The sequence below is a fragment of the Ambystoma mexicanum genome, chromosome 2q (genome assembly GCF_040938575.1).
Source record: "Ambystoma mexicanum isolate Mex_15411 chromosome 2q, UKY_AmexF1_1, whole genome shotgun sequence".
Classification (NCBI taxonomy): domain Eukaryota; kingdom Metazoa; phylum Chordata; class Amphibia; order Caudata; family Ambystomatidae; genus Ambystoma; species Ambystoma mexicanum.
The window spans coordinates 906,770,754-906,792,548 of record NC_090924.1 but is presented as its reverse complement, the minus strand read 5'-3'; the positions used below and the strand labels follow the sequence as shown (position 1 = coordinate 906,792,548).

The following is a 21,795-nucleotide window of genomic DNA, read 5'->3' as shown; positions in this document are numbered from 1 at the left end:
CACTGCGTGTGGCTTATCGGTCGTGTTGTGTTTACTGGTGGTGCTTGAGTTGCCAGGTGTCATCTCTGCAGCAAAAGCGGAGGCCTGTCGGAGTCGGGGGCTTGCATGCAGGAATCCATTGAATCCCAATCGCCCTCACTTAGGATGCCGACGCTGCCATTGCTGGCATCTCCCTCGACATCCATGGCGGCCTCTGCCTGCATGGCGTGGTGGGCACAGCGTTTTAGTTTGCGCCCTAAACAGTTTGCAAGACTTGCACTGTTCTTTTCGGCATGGTCCCTAGGGAGGCAAAGGTAACACACCAATTGAATCCTTCCAGGGACACTTCTAAGGCCAGAGACAAAGTTTGTCGAGACGGGCGTAGGACAGAATTTAAAAGGAGTATTCTCCATAGTGTATAAAGATGGCAGCCTGGCGAAACATAAGTGAGAGTGTAGGGGAATATGCATTCTCTAAATGAGATGGAATATGAACCTCCCCCGCTCTACCTACTGTGAAGGGACGAGGCCCGTTGGGTCCTGGAAAGGCCAGAGACAAAGTTTGTCGAGACGGGCGTAGTTGTCGACAGATGGTCTTGTCATCGAAAGCCATTGCCAGAGATGTTGCGGTGTACGATTGTTGAAAAAACAAAGAAAAACTAAGTAATGGTGTCAGCCAAGAAGGAACTCGATGATAAGCGTCCGACTAAGGTGGCGGAAAAAAACAATCTGAGGGACCCTGATGCGTGAAGGACCATGGTTACAGGTGACGTCACACTAGGGATAGTATTACTGGCACACCCTGTCGACGTCCCTTATTGAGTTTTAAAAAAAAATATGTAATACTCCACAGCTGCCACTAGATGTCGGCCTATGCATAGTATGTGATCTAAGCAGATCCACAAGTCTCAGAAATGTATATAAATATTTCCAAAACAAAGCTTTTGAAAGGAAAGGCAGCAAGTGGAATGCACTCCAGTGAGCAGCTGTAGGGGGGGGCGAGTGTCCTAACAGGAAAGAAACACCACTGTGATTCCAGGCAACACAGTATTTCTTTATTCATATAAATGCATCAGGAAAAAAGGAAACATCCTGGCTAAAATACAACGCGTTTCGCGGTATACAAACTGCTTGGTCATGTAGGTTGTAAGCAACACAGATGATGGACTGCAATTTAAAACATAGCAACTCTCTGGTAATATGTAGAGAGTGTCTGCTTGCTGATTGCCGCTTTCTTTATGGTTTAACAAATCTTATAACACTTTGATAGTATAAAATCCACATTGGTAGGTGCACATATTTATCATTTGCAAGCAAGACATGAAAGACAGTTCTGAGATGTTGTTACCAAAATCCACCATTGCAAAACCAATAAAGTAGAGGTAATGGTGTCGCTGTTCTGAATAAAGCAACTTACAAGAGAAACACTTGCCTTTTTCATGCTGAATTAGTGTATGTTATACATTGGGTGACATCTCGTAAATACAAGGACTCGTATGCTGCAATTGATTACTTTATAAAAATGTAAAGGCAGATTTGGCAAAATGTAAATAAGCTTTAGTGCTTATACCCCGCTCGAGCAACATAATGCTGACCTGCGTGTATCATGTCTAGTGGTTAGATGCTACGCCTCAATATGTGGTGCAACAAAAGATGGCATTGTCTGCTAAAAGAGCATGTTGGTATGGGCAAGTTTCAAAAAAGGCATAGTAATAATGTTTCCTGTTTTTACGGCTGTGCAAATACGCAATAATAGCAATATGAAAACATGTGCAAAATACATTATAGCAGCAATAGTTTGTATAGCAGCAAAAATAAAGTGCATAGTGCTCTCCGTTCATGCATGCAGCTCTAACACAAATGTGAAGCTCCTCAATCCAGTATATATGTGTGGCCACTAGTGCCCCCATTATATTAAATTAGAGAGTATCCCAGTTGATTTTTTATTCTCAGAGCCTTGAGTGCATGCATGGGCTGCTTTGGAAAAAAAGATGTACTTCCTTTTTATAAAGTGCATAGTGCGTGCAAATATTGCTCAGCTATAAAGTGCTTGGTGCATAGAATGTTAATATTCATAAAAATGCCTATTGATCATATTTGTAGAATGCTTACCCATATTAATACATCTTAAAAATTGTTACAAATACAGTTTAAAATCTCTATATGCAGCTCCTCATGTGGATTATCGCAGACATTATCAATTAAGCAAAATAAAACAAGTCCAGAAATCTCTGTGTTGAAAGGGCCACTTAAAGTAAGTCCCAAAACCTGAACAAACTTACAAAATTCAAAAAGTATTCAAAAAACACTCAATCTGAGAAGGAAACAGCTTGAACCATGATTACCTATATGTCAACACTAGATAAAGCGTCTACCAAAGATAATAGACTAAAGTGCTCATGCATAGAGTTCACAGATGCGCTTCAGCATAATATATCAAAAATATTGCTTGGTAAATTCCTAGGGTAAATAGCGTCAATAAAATGCATGTGAAATCTAGTGCAAGCAGTTCTAGGAAAGATCAGCAGAGTTCCTCATGTACCCAGCAAAGAATACAGCTCGTCATCAAGGTTATGACCCCTGGTTTATTTTATCTCGAGGTCCAAAATACATTTGGTTTCCAGTTGTCTCAATGTGAGCTCACGATTGCCACCTCTAAGTGGTTTGGTGACTGTGTGTATTCCAAAAAGCTAAATCCCTCCAATTTGCCACCATGTTCATTCTTAAAATGAAGGGCCATTGGATAAATCGGATCAGCGTTTGTGATTGCCCTAATGTGCTGTAGCACCCTCAATTTCAGTTTTCCTTTAGTGCTTCCGACATACCACTTGTTACATGGGCAGTTTAACACGTATACCACATATTCACTTTCACAAGTAATCCTAGATAAAATCTTAATGTTCTCTCCTAAAGTGTGACGTAAGTAGCAGATAGTATTCACAGCAAAAGTGCATGCTTTACATTTAGAACATTTCTGGAAGCCCAGTCTTTTGATATTCAACCAACTGGCCCCCATGAAACTGGGTACGAGGATATCTTTAAATGAAGACGACCTTCGGAATGTAATGTTCACTTTAGTCGCCAAAATATCGCCAAGGTGTTCATCCAACTTAAGAACATGCCAATCTTTATGTATTGCCTGGCGAATATTCTGGGCACCATTACCGAAGGTCAAGATGAGACATGTATCTGCATTGTCTGCAATCTTGCCTTGTGCAATATTGGAAACCAATAATAGAGAGCGACCCAAATCGCTTGCTTTGAAAAAAGCTCTCTCGTACTTTTATGGGATAACCTCGATTTTTAAAACCTGTGAGCCATCGAGGCACATTCGCTATCAAAAGTATTGATATTTGAGCAGTTCCTCTGAATGCGAATAAATTCCCTGTAGGGGATACTCCACTTTAGGGCTGTGGGATGGCTGCTCTTCACATGTAATGGAATATTTGAGCTAGTAGGCTTCCTACATAGACTGGTAGTGAGTTCTCCTTGGGCCACAGTGACTACAATATCCAGAGATATAATATCCGTCTTACTGTGACTCAGTAAATTGTAAGTTTAGCTTGTTGATATTCAGTGCATTAACAAAATCAAGCCATTCCTGATCAGTGCCATCCCGAATTACAAATGTAGCGTAGCCACAGTCCAATTTTTTCTGTATGTTTGCTATTTCTGGGATGCCAGACGACAAACTTCTCCTACCAGCCCATTGTCAAGTTCGCATACGAGGGAGCGAATTTAGTGCCCAAAGCAGTGCCTTGGAGCTGAATGAAGAACTCTTTGTTGAAAAGAAAACAGTAGTTAGGCAGAGTTTAATAATCTCTAATATCATGAGACCATGTTGGAGGTAGTTCATGGACCTGGTACACAAAAGTGTTTGCGTGCTTTAAGGCCATCAGAGTGTCTAATTGATGTGTAGAGGGAGACCACATCCAATGTCGTTAGAAAGTAAGACGATTCCCATGGTATACCTTCTATCCTACTCAAGAAATCTTTGGTATCTCTTAAGTATGAAGGCAGAGTTGTCACATATATATATTGGGGGTATTTTTATAGTGGGATACTGGTTTTTAGGTTAGAGTATTAGCATGAGAAAAGCCTGTACACATTATTATGAATATGATTGTTTTTATATGAATTATATATTTAATGTTGATGTATCACTTATCTGATTAATTTTGGTACATTTCATAACTTCACATTTAATGTGTAAGGTTGTGTAAACCAAATCACATTAAATAAACATGTCTTGGTTAAGCAATTTGTATCCCAGAATAGCAAATGGCTAGGGCGGGGAGTGGTTTTAGATTCATATGGAAGGTAAATGTCATGATTAACACTTACTGAATTGCATACCCTCTATTTGCTTCTGTAACATCTGTGCAAACCTACAGGCATAGCAGCATGAGGACATCAACAAATTGAAACATAAATGACTATCCATGTGATATACTTTGAGAACACACAAAAAAATATGGATCTTGATTAAAAAAAAAAAAGTTACCTGCATTTTTTGTTGTGAGGTACATCATCTTTTTCTTCTTTTTGCTGGTTATTGTGCCACAAAACGGTCCTAAAGTTTGTTTTGAAAAGAAAACGTATCACTTTTTGCAGAAGACGTGTTTAACCATAGAATAAGTCACAGCAAAGATTAGACACAAGCGTCATAGTACCCAACCTCTCAAAGCACAGATGGCTATTTAAATTAACCAGTAAGAACATGCAGCTCACTCTGCATTTTTCGCTTGCCTTGAAGCCTCTCCTCATCCTCCGTTTTTATTCACTGCAAGTTCAATGGGGTTAACAGAGAGTGCAGCTTGCATTTTACCCCTGCTCTAAAAGTGTCAATGGCCTGTGTGGGAGTGTTAGCCGGGAAACGTTGTTCATTTTTAAAATAGCAAACAGCAGTAATCAGGACCATACTTTTGTTAAGCTAAAAGCAGCCTGTTTTGCAAGGACCAGTAACTTTTTTCAAGTCAGTCCTGCATTTCCATTTCTAAAATGGTCAGTGTTATGTAATGTAAAATACAATTATGGCTACTATGTAAACACTGAATTGTCTGTTTTTCAGTAAAGGTCAGTTTATGTTAATGTATCTCAATCTTGCAAACACGAGAACACTTTTGCTTTTAATGAAAAAATGAGGTGTGTGAACTGCTGGTTAAATTGATTAGTGCAGCTTGTGCTAAGCCTTTGGCCGATTCCAAGATCCTTGACATTCTATCTCATCAACCTGTGCATTTAAATCAGCTCCCTGAAAGTGAGTCTGCAAACAACAATTTTCCAACTGGTTTACCCAGTTCTCTGCCTCCTATGCGACCATCCACTCTTAGTCGTTCCCTTTACATATGAATACAAAAATCCAAGTATATGTTTACACAAAGTAGCAATCAATAGTTCCATCTAGTCAGTACATCTACAGACCAACCATAACATCATGCACAAAAACGTCTCCAGATCACTCTGTGCTTCTATTATGAATATCATATAATATTAGCACCCAGCAACAGGTGTTGGGCAATTGGAAGCCAGCAACAGGTCGAATCCGCAAGAAGCCATCAAAACCGTCCGCCTTCTTGGTGCCGCTCCCCCAGGCCCGTCTTCCTATCGCCACCATTCGAGTTCCACACCCCGAGACCCCTTCCTCCAAAGTCCCCATGCCAGACTCCTTTCCTAACTCACCTACACACCTCCTGGTCTGCCTCCAAGTCTGAGAAATAGTTATTCCCAGTCCTAGACATATGTTTGTAGATTGTTTCTAAGGGAAAAATCACACATACCCTGGTGCCGTTAAAAACTAAAATTAAACTATCAGCGGGACCGTTGGCAGACCGGGGTTCTTACAGCGATAAATACTGGTTTCAATGCAGGGCGGCAGAGAAGCCAAAACTGTAATCAGGCCTACCAGGGTTGGGTTGAAAAGCCATTCTATGACAAGACTGGAGGCGAGCATTATGCTTCATCTTCCTTTATTTCTACTCTTCAGCAGTTCAACAAACATATACAACAAAATCATGAAAAGTGTCTTAACACTAGCAACTTTTCTCTTGTCCAAAACTACAAAATCCATGAGCCTCTGTAGTCCATGCTCACTCCACCAGTCACAATCCACTTCCTGTGCCTGGACTCCTCCTCTTCTTTTACTGCTCTTCAAGCAGATAAGTACTATTTTCTTTCCTCTCCTAATGCCTGTAGAGAAAAATTGGCTGACTGAAGAGGGGAAGTGTGGATTAATGATAGGACATAGGTTCAGAGAGTGTGACTGGCAGGGGGAACGTGAGAGAGTTTGTTTAGCAGAAGCTTTTTTACCGCAAATGTCACACCACGCCCGCGCGGGCTAAGCTTGGTGTTTTTTCCCTGTTACAGGAGCACTCGCCGCGTGGAGCACTGCGGGGCCCCAGGGAAATTCCCTTAATCTATAGGGACGACCGTGAGGCTGACGGCCCCGTGCCGTATTCCCGGCACTTCAGGGGTTCGGTCAGCCTCACGAGCGACAGGAGTCACACGCATAGCCTCCCACTGTAGGCCAGAGCTAGCGCGCGAAGCGCAGGGCGGATCGCCTCAACAGTATAGCCCCCACCTGCGGGTGGGCGGAGCTAGCGCGCGAAGCGCGGAGCGTCTCGCTCCAACAACATAGCCCCCACCCGCGGGTGGGCGGAGCCTACACGCGCGAAGTCGCGTAGCGTCATCGCGAAGCGGCGATTGCTAATTTCCTTCGCCAGCGTTCGTAAATGCAGAGTTTCTCGACCCCAACTAGTTTGGAAGCGGAAGATAGCGATCGTACGATCGCGCGCAGCACGATCAGCTGGAACGATAACCTCAGCACTGCTTCTAGACCTTCAGCCGCAGGAGCTGGGAGACTCGGGCCTAGGAGCCCTACACTGCCGTGAAGCAGTAGAGAGTTGATTGGAGGCCGGAAGGCTAGAAAAGGACAGAGGTGCAGCCACATAAAAAAAAATAAAATAAAAAAAAAATACAATTAACATCATAAGAGAGTAGTGGGCGTGCTAAGACACCTGTTCCAGGTATTTTAGGCACACAGCACAGAGGAATATGTCAGATTTTGAGTGGAGTGAGGAGGAGCAATCGCAGGACCTCGCTGCCAGCTTCAAACAAGTGCTGGGGAGCTCTCTTATGGATGCAGTGGCAGAAGGGGTGAGACCCCTACAAGAGAGGCTGGAGACGCTAGAAGCTATACTCTCGCAGCCAAAGACCAGCACCAAAGTGGATAAGCGCACGCCCACAGAACCCTTGAATGAGGGGCATAAGGGGAGTAAGCAAGCCCTAAAGATATAATCCTCTGACGACCCCCGGGGCTCATTAGAGGAGGCGATAGAAAAGGCCTCGGAGGTGCCTGACGCTTTTGCTAAGCTTAAGGAAGCGTACCTACAAAAGCAGGCAGTGCCGAACCTCACGACCCCCGCTCCAGGGGAGGACAATATTGGAGAGGACCTTGGCTCGGAGGAAGAGCTAGTAGATGAGCAAGGCTCGTTAGAAGATGAAGTGGAGGAAGAGGACTGGGCTAGACCCAGTGGAGGCAAGAAAGTGAGGTAGGAGAAACACCTCGTAGAGAACGAGGAGGATATGTTCGACCCAGACAGCATACGTAATCCGAGGTCCACCGAGTGGCAACCATCCCCCCGAGTGACTCAGTATATGGCGGCAAGATTACGCAAGCCGCTAGACAAGGAGGTGAGACAGCGCCTACGGGCAGAGTGCCCGCGCCCAGATTTGCCAGGAAAGGTGGCGGAAGCGCCTGAGCTCGACCCAAAGATGCTGACCTTTGTGGCCAAGTCGAGCAAGGACCCCCGGAAGGGGATTGATAGATCCTGGAAATCCTGTCAGGAGAAGTTACTAGATTTAGCAGGTCCGCTCGCGAAAATTATGGACCTCGCAGAGAGGGCGAAGGACACGGGAGAAGAGGTCGATCCGGAAGCCCTCGCAGGGTGGGCTCAGAGAGCCGTCTGCCTGCTTGGAAACGCGAATTGTGCCATCGCGTCAGAGAGAAGGAAGGGCCTATTGCTCAAGATAGACTCGAAATTGAGCGATTTGTCGTCATATGAAGCAGGGGAAGGCGCACAAGGCCTCCTGTTCGGAGAGACCTTTGGGAAGGAGATGGGCCGGTTCGTAGGCACATTCGCATCGCTAGAGAAGGCCCAAGCATCTATTCGCAAGATATTCCCCAGCAGAGTTTTTGGAGGGACCGGCCGCTACAGAGGTCGCGCAGCCGGTCGCTACCAAGGAGGGAGAAGACCTCAGAACACCAGGGCACAGTACTGGGAGAACAAGAGCCAAGACACCTTTTTCCCGTCCAGGGGGCGATTCCCAAGAGGCCGAAGGCCCAGAGGATCAGGAAGAGGTCAAGGATTTACGCCAGGTGAGAGCGATTATGTATCCCCCAGTAGGGGGGAGGACGCGCAGATATTTAGAGAATTGGCGCAAGCTTTCAAGCGATTCCTGGATACTGCAGACCGTCAGCGGTCTGCAACTAGATTTCATAGAAACCCCAGTGCAGCGATACGAGCCGCGAGGTCAGAAGCTAGCGCAAGCGGAACAAGCATGGCTAGACAGCGAGATAGCGCAGCTAGTCACCAAGCAGGCGATAGAGAGATGCGAGACAGCCCCGAAATTTGTGAGCAATATGTTCCTAGTGCACAGGAAGGAGAAGGTACGCCCGGTGATAAATCTCAAAGAGCTGAATGGCTGGATCATATATCGGCACTTCAAGATGGAGATTGGTTGACGCGTCTAGATCTAAAGGACGCTTACCTCACAGTACCTGTTCTCGAGGAATACAGACCATTTCTAGCTTTTCGCTGGCGAAGTCGATTCTGGCAATTCAAGTCGATGCCATTCGGTCTTGCTTCGGCACCATGGGCATTCACAAAGCTAATGAAGCCGGTATCAGCAGCTATCAGGGAGAAAGGAGTAAGGCTTATTATTTACCTGGACGATCTCCTGCTGCTTGCAGAAGATCGGGAGGTGTTAGTATACCAAACGAGATGGGTGCAGGACCTTCTGACCTCACTAGGATTTCTAGTGAACACAGAAAAATCAGATACAGTACCAGCGCAAAGGTTAGACTTCCTGGGATTCATTCTAGACACCAAGAAGGCGACCTTAGAACTTCCAGCTCGGAAGATGAGAGACATCAAGAGAGAGATCAGAGTATGCTTAGAGAAGCGACAAGTATCTCTCAGGACATTAGCGAGAATAGTTGGGCTTCTAGCAGCATCTATCCAAGCCATTTTTCCGGGGCCACTACACTACCGTGCACTGCAGAGATTGAAAATAAAGCATCTGCAGCTAGGTCTGAGATACCATCAACAAGTGCCGCTGGATCAGGACTCGATTACAGAGCTAGAATGGTGGTTAAAGAATATGGACGCTTGGAATGGGCGAGCCATATTCGGAGACAAACCGGATTTGATAATAGAGTCGGATGCCAGTCGGAAAGGCTGGGGAGCCAGATGTGGGTCTTTACAGACCGGAGGCAAGTGGAGCGAAGAGGAGCTTCGTCTACACATAAACTGCCTAGAGCTCCTAGCAGGATCATTCGCGATCAAAGCCTTTACGAAAGAGAGAGTGAAATCTTGTGTCCTGCTGAAGATGGACAACATATCAGCAGTGCGCTACATCAACCATTTGGGTGGTACGAGATCCAAGATGCTGGCAGAGTTAGCGAAGGACCTGTGGCATTTCTGCCTACGATCAGGGACGTCGGTGACAGCAGAGTACCTGCCAGGGACACTGAACGTAGTAGCAGATTGGAACTCGCGGTACCTGACGGATTCCAGCGATTGGAGGCTGGATCCAGCAGTGTTTCAGAGACTGAACACGAGATGGGGACCATTGCAAGTAGACCTATTTGCTTCCCGGCTCAATACGCAGAGGAGCAGCTATTTCAGCTGGAGGCTGGATCCGGGAGCGCTAGGAACAGACGCGTTTCTGCAAGAGTGGATAGGAGGTCCGCATTACGCTTTTCCCCCCTTCGTGATGTTGAGCCGAGTATTGGCGAAATGCCGGAGGGAGAAAGCAGAATTGGTATTAGTAGCACCATTATGGAAGTCTCAGGTGTGGTTCCCCACCCTAATGGAACTAGTGTCGGACATTCCCAGAGTCCTCCCCGACGAGGAGCGACTACTCACGGACCCAGCTGGGTCGTGTCATCCTCTGAGAGTGAGAGGGACACTCCCGCTAGTCGCGTGCAGGATATCCGGAAACGGTGGGCCTTGCCAGGAATTTCGGCGCAGGCTGCTCAGCTTATCGCTGAATCCTGGGCTCCATCCACTAGGAGGAGCTATGACGCAGCTTGGGCAAAATGGACAAGCTGGTGCAAGGACAGAGGTGTTCATCCCGTTTCTGCACCTGTAGTGGAGATTCTGAACTTTCTAGCGAACTTATTACAGAGCGGGAGAGCTTTTCGTACTATAGGAGTGTACAGATCAGCGATTTCTGCGGGTCACATGCCAATAGAGGGCGTCCCGGCAGGTGAACATCCTGCAGTGGTGAGGCTCATCAGAGGAGCTAGATTTAAAGCGCCGCCGGAGCCCAGGTATACCACAACATGGGAGGTGACTACAGTGCTGCGCCTACTAGCGAGTTGGCCGACCAATAAATATCTCTCGCTTAAGCAATTATCTGGAAAGCTAGCTATGTTGCTATGCTTGATCTCCTGCAAGAGAGTATCGGACGTAAGAGCGCTAGATGTTAACAGACGATCCTTCGGTCCGGAGGGAGTTACATTCTCCATAGTCAGAAGGACCAAGACAGGGACGTCCACGGTACATTATCCGTATTTCCCGAGTAATTCGAAATGGTGCGTAGCACGATGCATTAAGGAGTACGAGAATAGAACTGCAGAGTATAGAGCAGCAAGTACTACTCAGTTATTAATAGCGCGCAGGAAGCCCTATCACGCAGTTGCATCAGCTACCATAGCAAGATGGGTCAAGGAAGTTATGCATGCAGCAGGTCTGAATGTGAGCACATATGGAGCTCATTCGGTGAGGGGAGCAATGGCTTCGTCCGCCGTGAAAGCAGGAGTGCCTTTGAATGAGATAATGCTGGCAGCAGACTGGTCAAGCGATAGGACTTTTAAAGAATTTTACTTTAAGCCAGCGGAGAGTTTAGCAAGTACGGTGTTGGGTAAGCTTTGAACAAGCATAATGCTCGCCTCCAGTCTTGTCATAGAATGAAGATTACCCCTGCTATCTGCGCAGGGAGTATTAATTCTATTAAAGACTAGGAGGCGAGCATTAAATTCCCACCCGGGTCTGGTACTGTGTATACGATGGCAATGCTTTATTATGTATCAGTACGAGACGTTTGCACCACCCTAACGTAATCTTTTGTTGCTCTTTTCATAGGAGGGGATCAGAAGAATAACTGAAGGGGAGGACAGAGCAGAGAGGATCAGGAGTCCAGAGTTGTTTCAGCAATTAAGTTAAAAGTCCAAGAGAGTCTTCGCACAGTTGTCGAGGATCAGTTAGAGACTTTCAGAGCGAGTAAAAGCAGAGGAGGAGTCCAGGCACAGGAAGTGGATTGTGACTGGTGGAGTGAGCATGGACTACAGAGGCTCATGGATTTTGTAGTTTTGGACAAGAGAAAAGTTGCTAGTGTTAAGACACTTTTCATGATTTTGTTGTATATGTTTGTTGAACTGCTGAAGAGTAGAAATAAAGGAAGATGAAGCATAATGCTCGCCTCCTAGTCTTTAATAGAATTAATACTCCCTGCGCAGATAGCAGGGGTAATCTTCATTAGTAGTGCTGTAACGCTCCATAAACTGTATTTATCGCCTTTTAGAATTCATCTTGTCCATTTGGAATTGCCAATTACCCTGTGTGCCTCAGCACCATAATCTGTAGCTTGTCTCCAGCTGTGACTTTCCAATAACATTGAACCATTGATTTAGGATGTTTCCAAACTTCTCTTTACACAACACGTGGTGGGTGTGATGCTGGAAAAGCAACGGAGGGACAGGGCCTCTGTATCCTTGTCCTTTACTGCTTTTTATCGTGTGTGCTGTCGTGTTTTCCACGCAGGAGTTCATGTGGGACTCCTGGCGGTGCAGCTCTCTCTCTTGGTTTTGGTGAACAGACCCACGGGATACCCTTATGGCACCCATGGGTAGTGGTGCAACCCGGCGCCCCTAGTGTATGTTTTTGGGCACCTGTGTATGACCCACAGAGCAGGGTACGGGCTGGTGCCAGCTCCGTGCTGAAATGACTGGTGCCCTGAGCGTCCTCCATTTTGGGATGCCCAGGCCCTGTCATTGGAATCGGTAGATTCCGGATGGAGACAAAATGGCCCCCATGGCCTCTTGCCTTCCATCACCTGTTACCGTGATCTTCCCGAAGTCCCGGGAAGCCCTGCCTCGGTCCCTTCCCCCTGACTGGCTGTTGGGTGGAAGTTCCGTATATGGTAGTGTGGGGGAAGTACCGACCAGACTGGCTGGAGCCTTCTCAACGGTGGGTACGCCTGTTTGTGGGACTTGGGTGAATGGAGTGTGTGACGAATATACATTCTATGTTGTGGCTGTCTAGTATCTGGTGGTTGACACAATGACTGAGACAGCCCTGTCCGAAACCGGTATGAATGCAGCTTGGAGTGTTGAATGGCTCGGTACTTGTCCCAATACACATAACTTGTTGCGAGTGTCTGGAGAGAAGTGAAGGGCCTGAATGCCTCGTGTGCCTGATTGGCTGCCTGCCTGCATGAATGCCCGTAGTCGTGATTGAATGCTGGAGTGTGATCCAGCGGAATGAATGGGAGATCAACAGTATATCTGGGGACCTCTCACTGCTAGGAATCGTGTTTAGAAGCTGAAGTCCACTACGATGAGTAACTGAAGCTTGATCCTGAAGCCCTGCTGGACGAGAAGAATTGTTGTTGCTCTCCTTCACAATCTGAAAGCTCCTGTGCTTCAAGAACTGACCCAGAGAGGACCTGGTAAGGCGCCCTCTTCCCGAGCTACGAAGGACCATCGTGCACAGCTGATCTTTGCCTAAGCTCCCTGGTAGACAGACCTTCGACAGGCTGCCGACCCGATATGGGGACTGCTGCAGAACTCCAAGGAGAAGCGCCCGGACTGTTGTCCGCCACTGTCGCCGATGAGCGTCATCGACTGGAGCCGCCGTGCTCCCGTTGCCTAAGAACTTCATTGCTCCAAGGACGCTCTTGTCTGCATCGTCGCTGCTGTATCCTACTGGAGAAGTTTTTAGTATAGAGGAAGATAAGAAAATGGTTTGGTCAACAGTGACTTCCCATAGGTAGAAACTACATACGTTTTACACAAAAATATCTTTTTTATTTTAATAATTTCAGAATAAAAAGTCTCCTAAAAATAGAGAGAAAGTTCATATTCTTTGTAATCATCATAACACTAAAAATATACTAAATACATATAAAGACAGAACACATACACAATTTTATAAAAAAAATAGAAAAGCAGTAAATGCGTTTCTCACATCAGTATATAACTTAGCCTATAGTAAGAATCCTATTGGGTCTTAATTTAGATCATTTATGATCTCTAGGTTCTTAAAAACAATCTATTATTTATTCTAGACTGTAAACTCGACATGTTTCAGTCCTCTAGGTGGTGATGGGACTTTCTTCAGAAGTAATCTTTAGTTGTTATGAGTGGATGCATTGCTGTTATAAAATCATCTTTTAGTGAAGCTTCAAGCACTAACGGGGAAGGTAACTTGACAAAAAACCAGAAAAAAGAATCAGCACTTTGGCTTATATTCTTTTACCACAATTAATGTGCGGGCAAGATTCAGGATAAACAAATTTACCTGAATTCCTGAGTGTAGTTGAGCCCTCAAGGAAAGAGGAAAAAGCCACTGAAGTTTGACAATTTTGAAAAGAGGAGATAAATTCTTCCCCGGGTTCCTATGAATAAATTCACAACATTTAGAGGGGTCAACAAAAAAGGCCTGGGTATCCTAATAGGCGACTTAGTATTTCCTAGACATTTAGTACTAATTTTCAAAATTGCTGTAAAATGGCATAGCATGTTCAGTTGGGATGCCTGAATTAAACTGGTATATATACCTATTTGCACCATTAACTTAATAGGCATTAGTTTCATATCATATTAAGAAATCCTGGCCTCTTACCTCTATATATTGAGGCTAGGTAGTCCTGGTTTCTTATTTCAATTCGAGCGGATGTTGTGCTCGTGGTCGCAGGTGTCACAGAAATGTATCTATTCGAAAGAGAGTCATACAAAGACTCGAGTCACAATACGTTTTTAAGTGTGTCTCATTGTTTAGAATCAAACATTCTCGTAAGCCTCTTAATAGTAGGCTTCTATACATTGGTCTTTTGTTGGTAGCAAAAACATCCGGACTTCTTACCTCTGTTTGATGAGGCTGGATAGTCTAGGTCTCTTGTTTCTAGACGAGCCGATATGGAGCTCATAGTTACAAATACCGCTGAAGTTAATCTGTACAGGAGAGAGTCACGCAAAGACTCTGGTCACAGTTCGTTCTTAAGTGTGTCAATTCCAAAAGCATTCTTTTAAGCCTCTAGATAGTGGGCATTTGTATACTATTCTTTTACTTTTCACCAACGGATATATTAAGCTCGCTCATATGGGGTACGCAGTTAATTCTATCAAGGCGTCAAAATGTTAACTATCTTAGTGCCGCTGTCCTTTGTTAATAAAGTGAAAAAATGCATTAATGTGCGCACTCATTCTTAATTGGGTTTTAATACGTAATGTTTAAATGCACGTTTTCTGATGTTTTCCAGATAAAACGCTCTGGCTTACCTGATTTATGCAGCGATCTCGTCTTAATCAGAAGGCGTTCCAAATTTGCCGTGTTTGTTAACCTTCCTTTCTCGAACCTCTTCTTAGTGAGGCTGTTTTTTTGTGACTACTCGGACGCTGGCGAGGAACCCCAGTTATGTCTCGTATGCGAGCGCCATCTTGGGGTGCCTTTTTGGATGTCATGTTTTCTATTCAAGTCCTTTTTTTATGTTCTTAGCCCTAAATGTTCTGTAGATATTTTTAAAGGGCAAAACATATCCCTTATTGGTTTAAAAATGATATACCGATGTTTTCTCTCAAACCTCAGTCATAGTCGAGATTTTAGCAAGCTGAAGCAGTTTGCATTTTTATACCAGTAATATCCACTAGCATACGATCATTTTAAAGGAGGGTATTAGAAAAAAATAAAAATTCTTCTCTTGTTAGACCCTTCACTTTAGTGAATGTGTATGAATAGGTGGATTAGGGGGATCTCACATTTTTAACCATTCTATGGATTCATTGAGCCCCTCTGTCACTTTTAGTGATGAAGATTAATCTTTGTTCTTTTTCGAAAAGCACTTTACTTTTGGTGTTGCGATTATTATCCTGTACCATTAGAAGTACTGTCCAGTTGAAATCTTCAAAATGATGGTTATTTTCAATGAAGTGTTTAACTAGTGGTGCAGTTAGCACCTTATTTTTTAGGCAGCTTTTATGTTCTAGCATCCTCACCTTTACCTTTCTGTTAGTTTTACCTATGTAGTGTTTGTTACATGGACATGTGATCATGTGGATCACATATTCAGAATTACAATTTGTCATCTGTTTTTGTTGCCATAGTTTTGGTAATCCTATGTTTACTTCTTTAGATTTTTTTTGTAAGTTTGCATATGGCACAATTCCCACAGGGATAGTGTCCATTCACTGGAGCTAAACCCCATGCCAGAGTTAGACTATTGGTGGTTGGTATTTTTTCTTTCAATCTACTACTGCTTACCCTGTTGCCGATCGTAGTCGATTTTTTGTAGGCAAACATCGGTGTGGACACTTCAGAATTCGAGTCTTTGAAATTTTTCCAGTGTTTTTTTTACAATTTGGCTAATTTTTAAACTCAGATTGGTAAATGTATTTACGTATTCTAGCTGGTCTTTTTTAGGCGGTTTTATTTTGTCTTATAAAAGGGCCTCCCGATTTTCCTTTTTTTTTTCTTTTTTTTTGTTTATTAACCAATTGGTTTTTTACAAAAGATCTGTGTCAAGCTGTTTGTCTTGTGAAGGCTACTCCAGACACCACTCTGGTTCAACGAAAAGAGCTTCTGAAGTTTCTGGTGCGACCTTGGATCCTAGAAGCCGAGTAAACTAGTCGTTAGGCACCGTGTTGGAAGAAACACCAGGTGCGCTGGCTCTTTTAAGTGCCAATTCCAGAAATTTTGCTGCCATTCTCGACCATCTGGTGGAGTCACCTGCAATCAGACGGAACCATATGTTTCCTTCATCTAGGACAGACGGCTGTGTAGTGAGTGGTGCCAGGTATACCTGTCTTTCCCGCATTAATGCTAGACACAATGTAAGGAGATGGTGTACTTTCTCTACTTGATCTGCCACTCCGCACAAGCGGCAGTTTGTTGCTGACGAAAGCACTCTGGCTGCCAAGACTTCCCTGCTATGAAGTAAGTTTAAACGGGCGCGCATGTAGACTTTCCTCAGATCTTTCTCAGGGAATTTTTCGCAGTACCTCAAAGGCGCCTTTAGTCGATTATGGCTTGGTGGGAGATGTTCTAGGGATTTATAGTGTAGAATTCTCTCATTTGCGTTTATCCAATCTTGTTGGCTGAGTTTGATCTTGACTCGCCCCGGGTTGGAAATGAGCAGGTCTTCGTTACAATTAACTTCTTCCAACTTTGCTTGGATTTTCTTGACCCACTCGACTAGAGGTTTACAAGATCCTTTGCTGATTTCATCGGCCACAACCAGGTAGATGGGAAGGGCATTTGGCATACGGATTTTCCTGTAAAGCAGTATGGCACTTTGCATTACCACGGAGGCTAGGGATGGTAAACCAAGATTGCGTCGAATTGCTGGCAATGGGGCTGATTTCGGTAAGCCTAGCACCGATTTCCACAGGAATCCTTCTAGCTTAGTCCAGAACTCCTCGGCTAGGATTAGGTTGGCCGCCATTCTGTATGTTATCGTAGGGACTACTTTTGATTTATAGAACTGCAAACTTTCCAAATTTTCGATCCACTGCGCGAGTTTGTGCCGTCAGGTTGCTCATCTTTGACCACAGTGAGTTTTGAAGGGAACTTTCGTTAAGTGTGTTGTCTAACTGAACTCCCAGATATTTAAATTCTTTGACTTCTTCGATTTTGGTTTTGTCAAAGAACCAGGATGGACTAGCCTGACTCTTCTTGGGTATTTTAGAAAATGATAGAATTTTTGTCTTAGTTTTGTTGATTTGCAGATTATTACTTTCCATGTATGTTGACAGATTTGTAAGTTGCCTCAGCAAGCCGATCGCTGTCTGATCCATCAGGATCAGATCGTCTGCGTGCCACAGTCTCGGCACTTTTGAAATTCCAAATTTTGGCAGAAAGGATCTTACCATTATTTCAGATTTTTGAAAGTCACCAATAAAGGAAATAAACAGGGCTGGAGCCAGAGGACAGCCCTGCTTTACACCGCGCTCCGTGTGAATGTGATCTGAAAGAGTCCCTTGCTGGTTTAGACGTACTCGGAGCGAGGTTGATGAATGAAGAGCCATTATTGGGTCGAGAATCGAGCCTGGACAATTCCAAGAAGTTAACTTGGACCACAGTTTTTGACGGTCAACTGTGTCAAAGGCCTGAGAAAGGTCCACCATTGCCATGTGTACCTTAGGCGCTCCACTCTTCACCTTTGCTTTAATGATGTTCAGAATTAGGAGATTTATCGATGTACCAGCGCCCTTTTGGAAGCCAGTTTGAAAGGTATCGGCTGCCGGGGAGGTGGAGGCCCAGCCTTTGAAGTGGCGTAGCAGCAGGGATGCAAAGATCTTTCCAATGATGGCTAAGTAGAACTATAGGTCTGTAGTTTACCGGGCTGTCCGTCTCCCTTTTTGAAAATTGGCACCAGGACTGCCTCTGTCCAAGTTTTCGGAATTTGTTTAGTTTTTTGGCAGTGGCTGAACAACCCGCCAATCGCTCGTGCCCAGGCTTGCGGGTATTTCTTAAGATCTAGGTTAGTCAGCCCATCGGGCCCTGGGGCCCTGGATGATTTTAAATTCTTGATGACTTCCAGAATGTCTTCAATGTGCGACAAGTGGATCCATGGGGCGTTGGTCGGCTTAAATTGCGATGGAGATGATATTTGAGGCCGTCGGTAAAGCTCAGTAAAGTGCGAAATCCACTTTTGCTCTGGGATAGAATTTGAGAGCGGAGTTACCTTCTGTCCATTTATAGTCTTTAGCAGTGACCAAAATTCTTGTGCATCTCTTGAAGCCCAGGTGTGGAGCATAGCTTCGGAATCGTTTTGGTAAAGCTTCTGCCTCTGTAGTTTTAGCCAGGATTGATAGAGCTTGTATTCGAAGTGGTACGTAGTCCAGGCTTCAGGGGATTCTGCTCTCGATGCCAATTTTTTTAATTTGTTCACTTTTTGCCGTTTGGCCGCCACCTCCAAGTTGAACGCATGTATGTGCCTTGGCTGATTGTTGTTTTTGCGGGGGGCCAAGAGTCTCGTACTCTGGTCGAGCTTCTGGCATGTCTGTTTACTTGCTCCAATTTCATGGTTAGGTTGTCCTTGAAAGAACGGACGTTATCAGATGTTAGACGGAGTCGATTTTGCTTTAAGTTTGACTCAATGTTCTGTGTGTAAAGAAGTTTTATCGGAGCGCCCCCCCCATGACATCTGGAGGTGGTTATGGTCACTTTCAGTTGTTTTTACGAATACAAAGTCAATGAGGTGCGGGATTAGGCCTTCCGTAATGAAGATGTAATCAAGGGTGGCGGCTGAACCAAGCCTCTCCCACTCTCCCATGTTGGGATTTGGGTTTTCTTCTCTTGGAGAGACGACACGTTGTGGAACTTTCTCGCCTTCATTAAATTGGACCAGGCACGCCCTCTTTCATCCATCCGCGAGGTGATCGTAGGGCCTTTGTCGTCACCCGATCTTTCTCCGCATTTAGCATTCAGGTCCCCACAAATTATAATGTTTGGGACTTCTCTGTCAACTGTTAGATCATCAATTGTAGTGGCCACCAGGGTGCAGAATTGTTTGATAGTTGTTTTGTCCGGGTTCCAATATAAGTTGATTATTGCCAATTCGGGATTTGTCCACGAGTCTTGTATTCGATCTTGGTGGAACCATGAGGTCAGCGTGGTTAACATGCCATGTCCTTCTGCGATATTCCCCTTTAGTGTAATCCCAGAACCCAGACGAATTGCCGTCAGTAGGCCTCCTGAAGGAAGGCCCAGAATGGACTTCGATGCCGGCGAAACTTCAATTGCAAATCCGTCCATGGACGGTTTTTCCAGGAGCCATGTTTCTTGGAGGCATATCAGCTCAAATGAGCTCAGATTTACGTCGCTGGGTGTGGTTAAGTGGCGGTGGCCTCTAGTGTTCCAAGATGCCATCTCCAGGGTACTCTTGCTTAGGTGGTCCCGTTGGCTGCATCTTCATGATAGTGGTGCCTTGCGTTCGTTGCCATTTCTTATGGTTACGAGAGCAAGTGTCGGCTATCCATCTCCAAGGTTTTAACGCAGCTAGTTCGTTCAATTCCGTCCTTGACGGGGACCCCTTTATTTCAGTGTGGTGCTCCTTTTTTTTAAGCTTTCCTCATGTGATTTTTGTGATTTTCATCTGTCCAATTCTTTGCGCGAGTGGCGTGGGGGGTCTGCCACTCCCAATCCTTACTACTTGCAGGGTAGGTCCTTCTGGGGTCCTGTAACAGGTCCCTTTCTCTGTACTGCTCTCGGCGATGGCTCGAAAGTTCTCTTGGGTCCCCGTCCTGATTTGATGGGACCGGCTCAGGCTTCTGTAACTGATGTAATTTTAACCCCAGACGATGCAGATCTTTCATTACTTCCGGGGAGAGGTCACTTATAGCCTTGCTTCTTACATGTAGATATGCTTTGGCTCTATGCTCACAGTGATACGGTTCAACAAGTATCAGGTCATCAGTTCTTAGGTGACGAAGCTTATCTACTTTCCCCAGTATGTTTAGGACTGTTCTTCGGTTCAGGACCAAGTAACTGTACTTTGCCGAGGTTTGCTCCAATTTGAAGAGTAACGTCCCTGCCAATTTTTTATCCTTCATTAAGTTGGCCTCGGAGGGTCTTTTGGCCTCCTTGTGAGATCGAAGTCGTGGACTGCCATATCTGTACTTTCTCTCCGGTCTTGTATCGCGAAGGTTCTTGGATTGATGTTTTTTTCCTTTAAGTTTCTTAGTGGCTCTAGTGCAGCACTTGGAGAGTTGGAACGGGGGCGTTGATTGTGGTCTACGAGATCCTTAACCTTGCGCTTGTTTACTACTTGAGGGTGAAGCTCCACTACTGTTGTATGAGTTTTTTGTGTGAGCTTTAGTGGTGCCTCTAGCTTGGGCGAAGATGACGAGTTTACTTCGGCGGCATCCGAGTGCTGTGAAGTGTTCAGCAGGTCTAAGGATGATTCTGGGTCCTCATTTGTTATCAGTATAATTGAAGATCCTGCCTTGGCCTGATTGCATGGCATTTGGAGTTTATGTTTATCCAGCTGGTTCAGCGGGATGTCCCCCCCTCGATTGAAGCACGATGGGACCGAGGTTTTCATGGGTACGTAGGAGCGCATTAGGTAGATTGCCATTTTTGTTTTGTTTTGCGCTCCCTGGGGCCATAGATGCAGTAACCAGGGGAACAAGTTGTAAGCCTGGCTTTGCTGGAGTTGTTGCAGTAAGTAGATTGCAATTTTTGTGCTGCTTACCGCTTCCTGCAGCCGTAGATGCCGTAGCATGGAGTTGTACGGCTGGCTTGGATGACGTTTTTGAAAATATTCGGGCCAAATCTTTGATCTTCTCTGTCTGTGTGGACTGCGTGTCTTTGCTCACGGCCACTGTACTGGTTTGATGGGATTTGCCTCCGTTCTTGAAATCGTAGGTCAGCTTGTCTATTTTTTCTTCCAGTTTTAGGTGTACGTTGTTCAAGTTCCTTTCAGTGGCAGTTAGGTACCCTTCAATAAAACCAGTTTGTCCTTCATTTCACTTATCATTGTTGTGTTGTCTTTGAGAGCTTCATGAATTGATTCGTATAGCTTTCCGAAAGGATTTAAAGCTATCGTGAGCGCTGACATGGTTGACAGTAAGTCTGTTTTTTTTTTTTTTTTTTTTTTTAAGGAGAGTCCTTTTCCGATGTGATTGGAGTTTCACAAAGCCGTCTAGTTTTGAGAGGAGTGTTTGAACCCCTGTCCCTTTGGAACAGCGTAAATCTCTCGGAAATCCTCCTTCTGAGGCAGAAGTATGTTCTTGACTGGTGAGTGGAATTTCCTCCAGCGTTCTGCTTGAATTCTCTTGTATATGTGGTCGGGTCCATGCATAGTGGTCTGCCTTGTGGCTGAATCGGTGGTCTTGGCTGGGATTAGCTCTGCCTGCAGTGTCAAGAGGTTTTACAGGGACTGCAGTAGACCTCCGGTCCATATTCGGGCCGCCTTTTGGAGATTCCCTGTTGGCGGGGCTGACTCCTATTTCCGTGTGGTAGATCGGTATTGATTCAGAATGAAGGGCTGTTGGAGGTGATGGTCTTTCTAGTTCTGGACTTGGTGCCGGAGTTAGGCTTAATTGTGGGGGCGATTTGAGGCTTGTGTTGCGCCCTCGAGGATTTGAGTCAGTTTTACGTGGTTTAGTCAGTGGAGAATGATCTTGGATAGCCTCCAAGATTTCTGCGTCCGACAGCTCGGGCTCTTGACCTAATTTTCTTTTATGCTGTTTTAGAAAGTATTCTTTCAGAGATGATGAAGACGACGGTGCTAGGTCGCCTTTTTGGCCCACCTGGGGTTTGAGGGTAACTTTCCTCCGTTTCTTTAGAGGCAGCTTTCCCGATATTGATTT

At 45.1% G+C, this 21,795-nt stretch overlaps 1 protein-coding gene across 4 annotated transcripts in view; it reads right to left on the bottom strand.

The window, feature by feature from the left end:
- PALS2 (protein associated with LIN7 2, MAGUK p55 family member) overlaps positions 1-21,795 on the bottom strand; it is a 1,716,257-nt gene that overhangs the window by 473,609 nt on the left and 1,220,853 nt on the right. For all 4 annotated transcript variants that reach the window (XM_069648194.1, XM_069648191.1, XM_069648193.1 and 1 more), the window contains one exon: positions 4,483-4,551. In XM_069648194.1, coding sequence (XP_069504295.1) covers positions 4,483-4,551 — 69 coding nt within the window. The remainder of the gene's footprint in view (positions 1-4,482; positions 4,552-21,795) is intronic.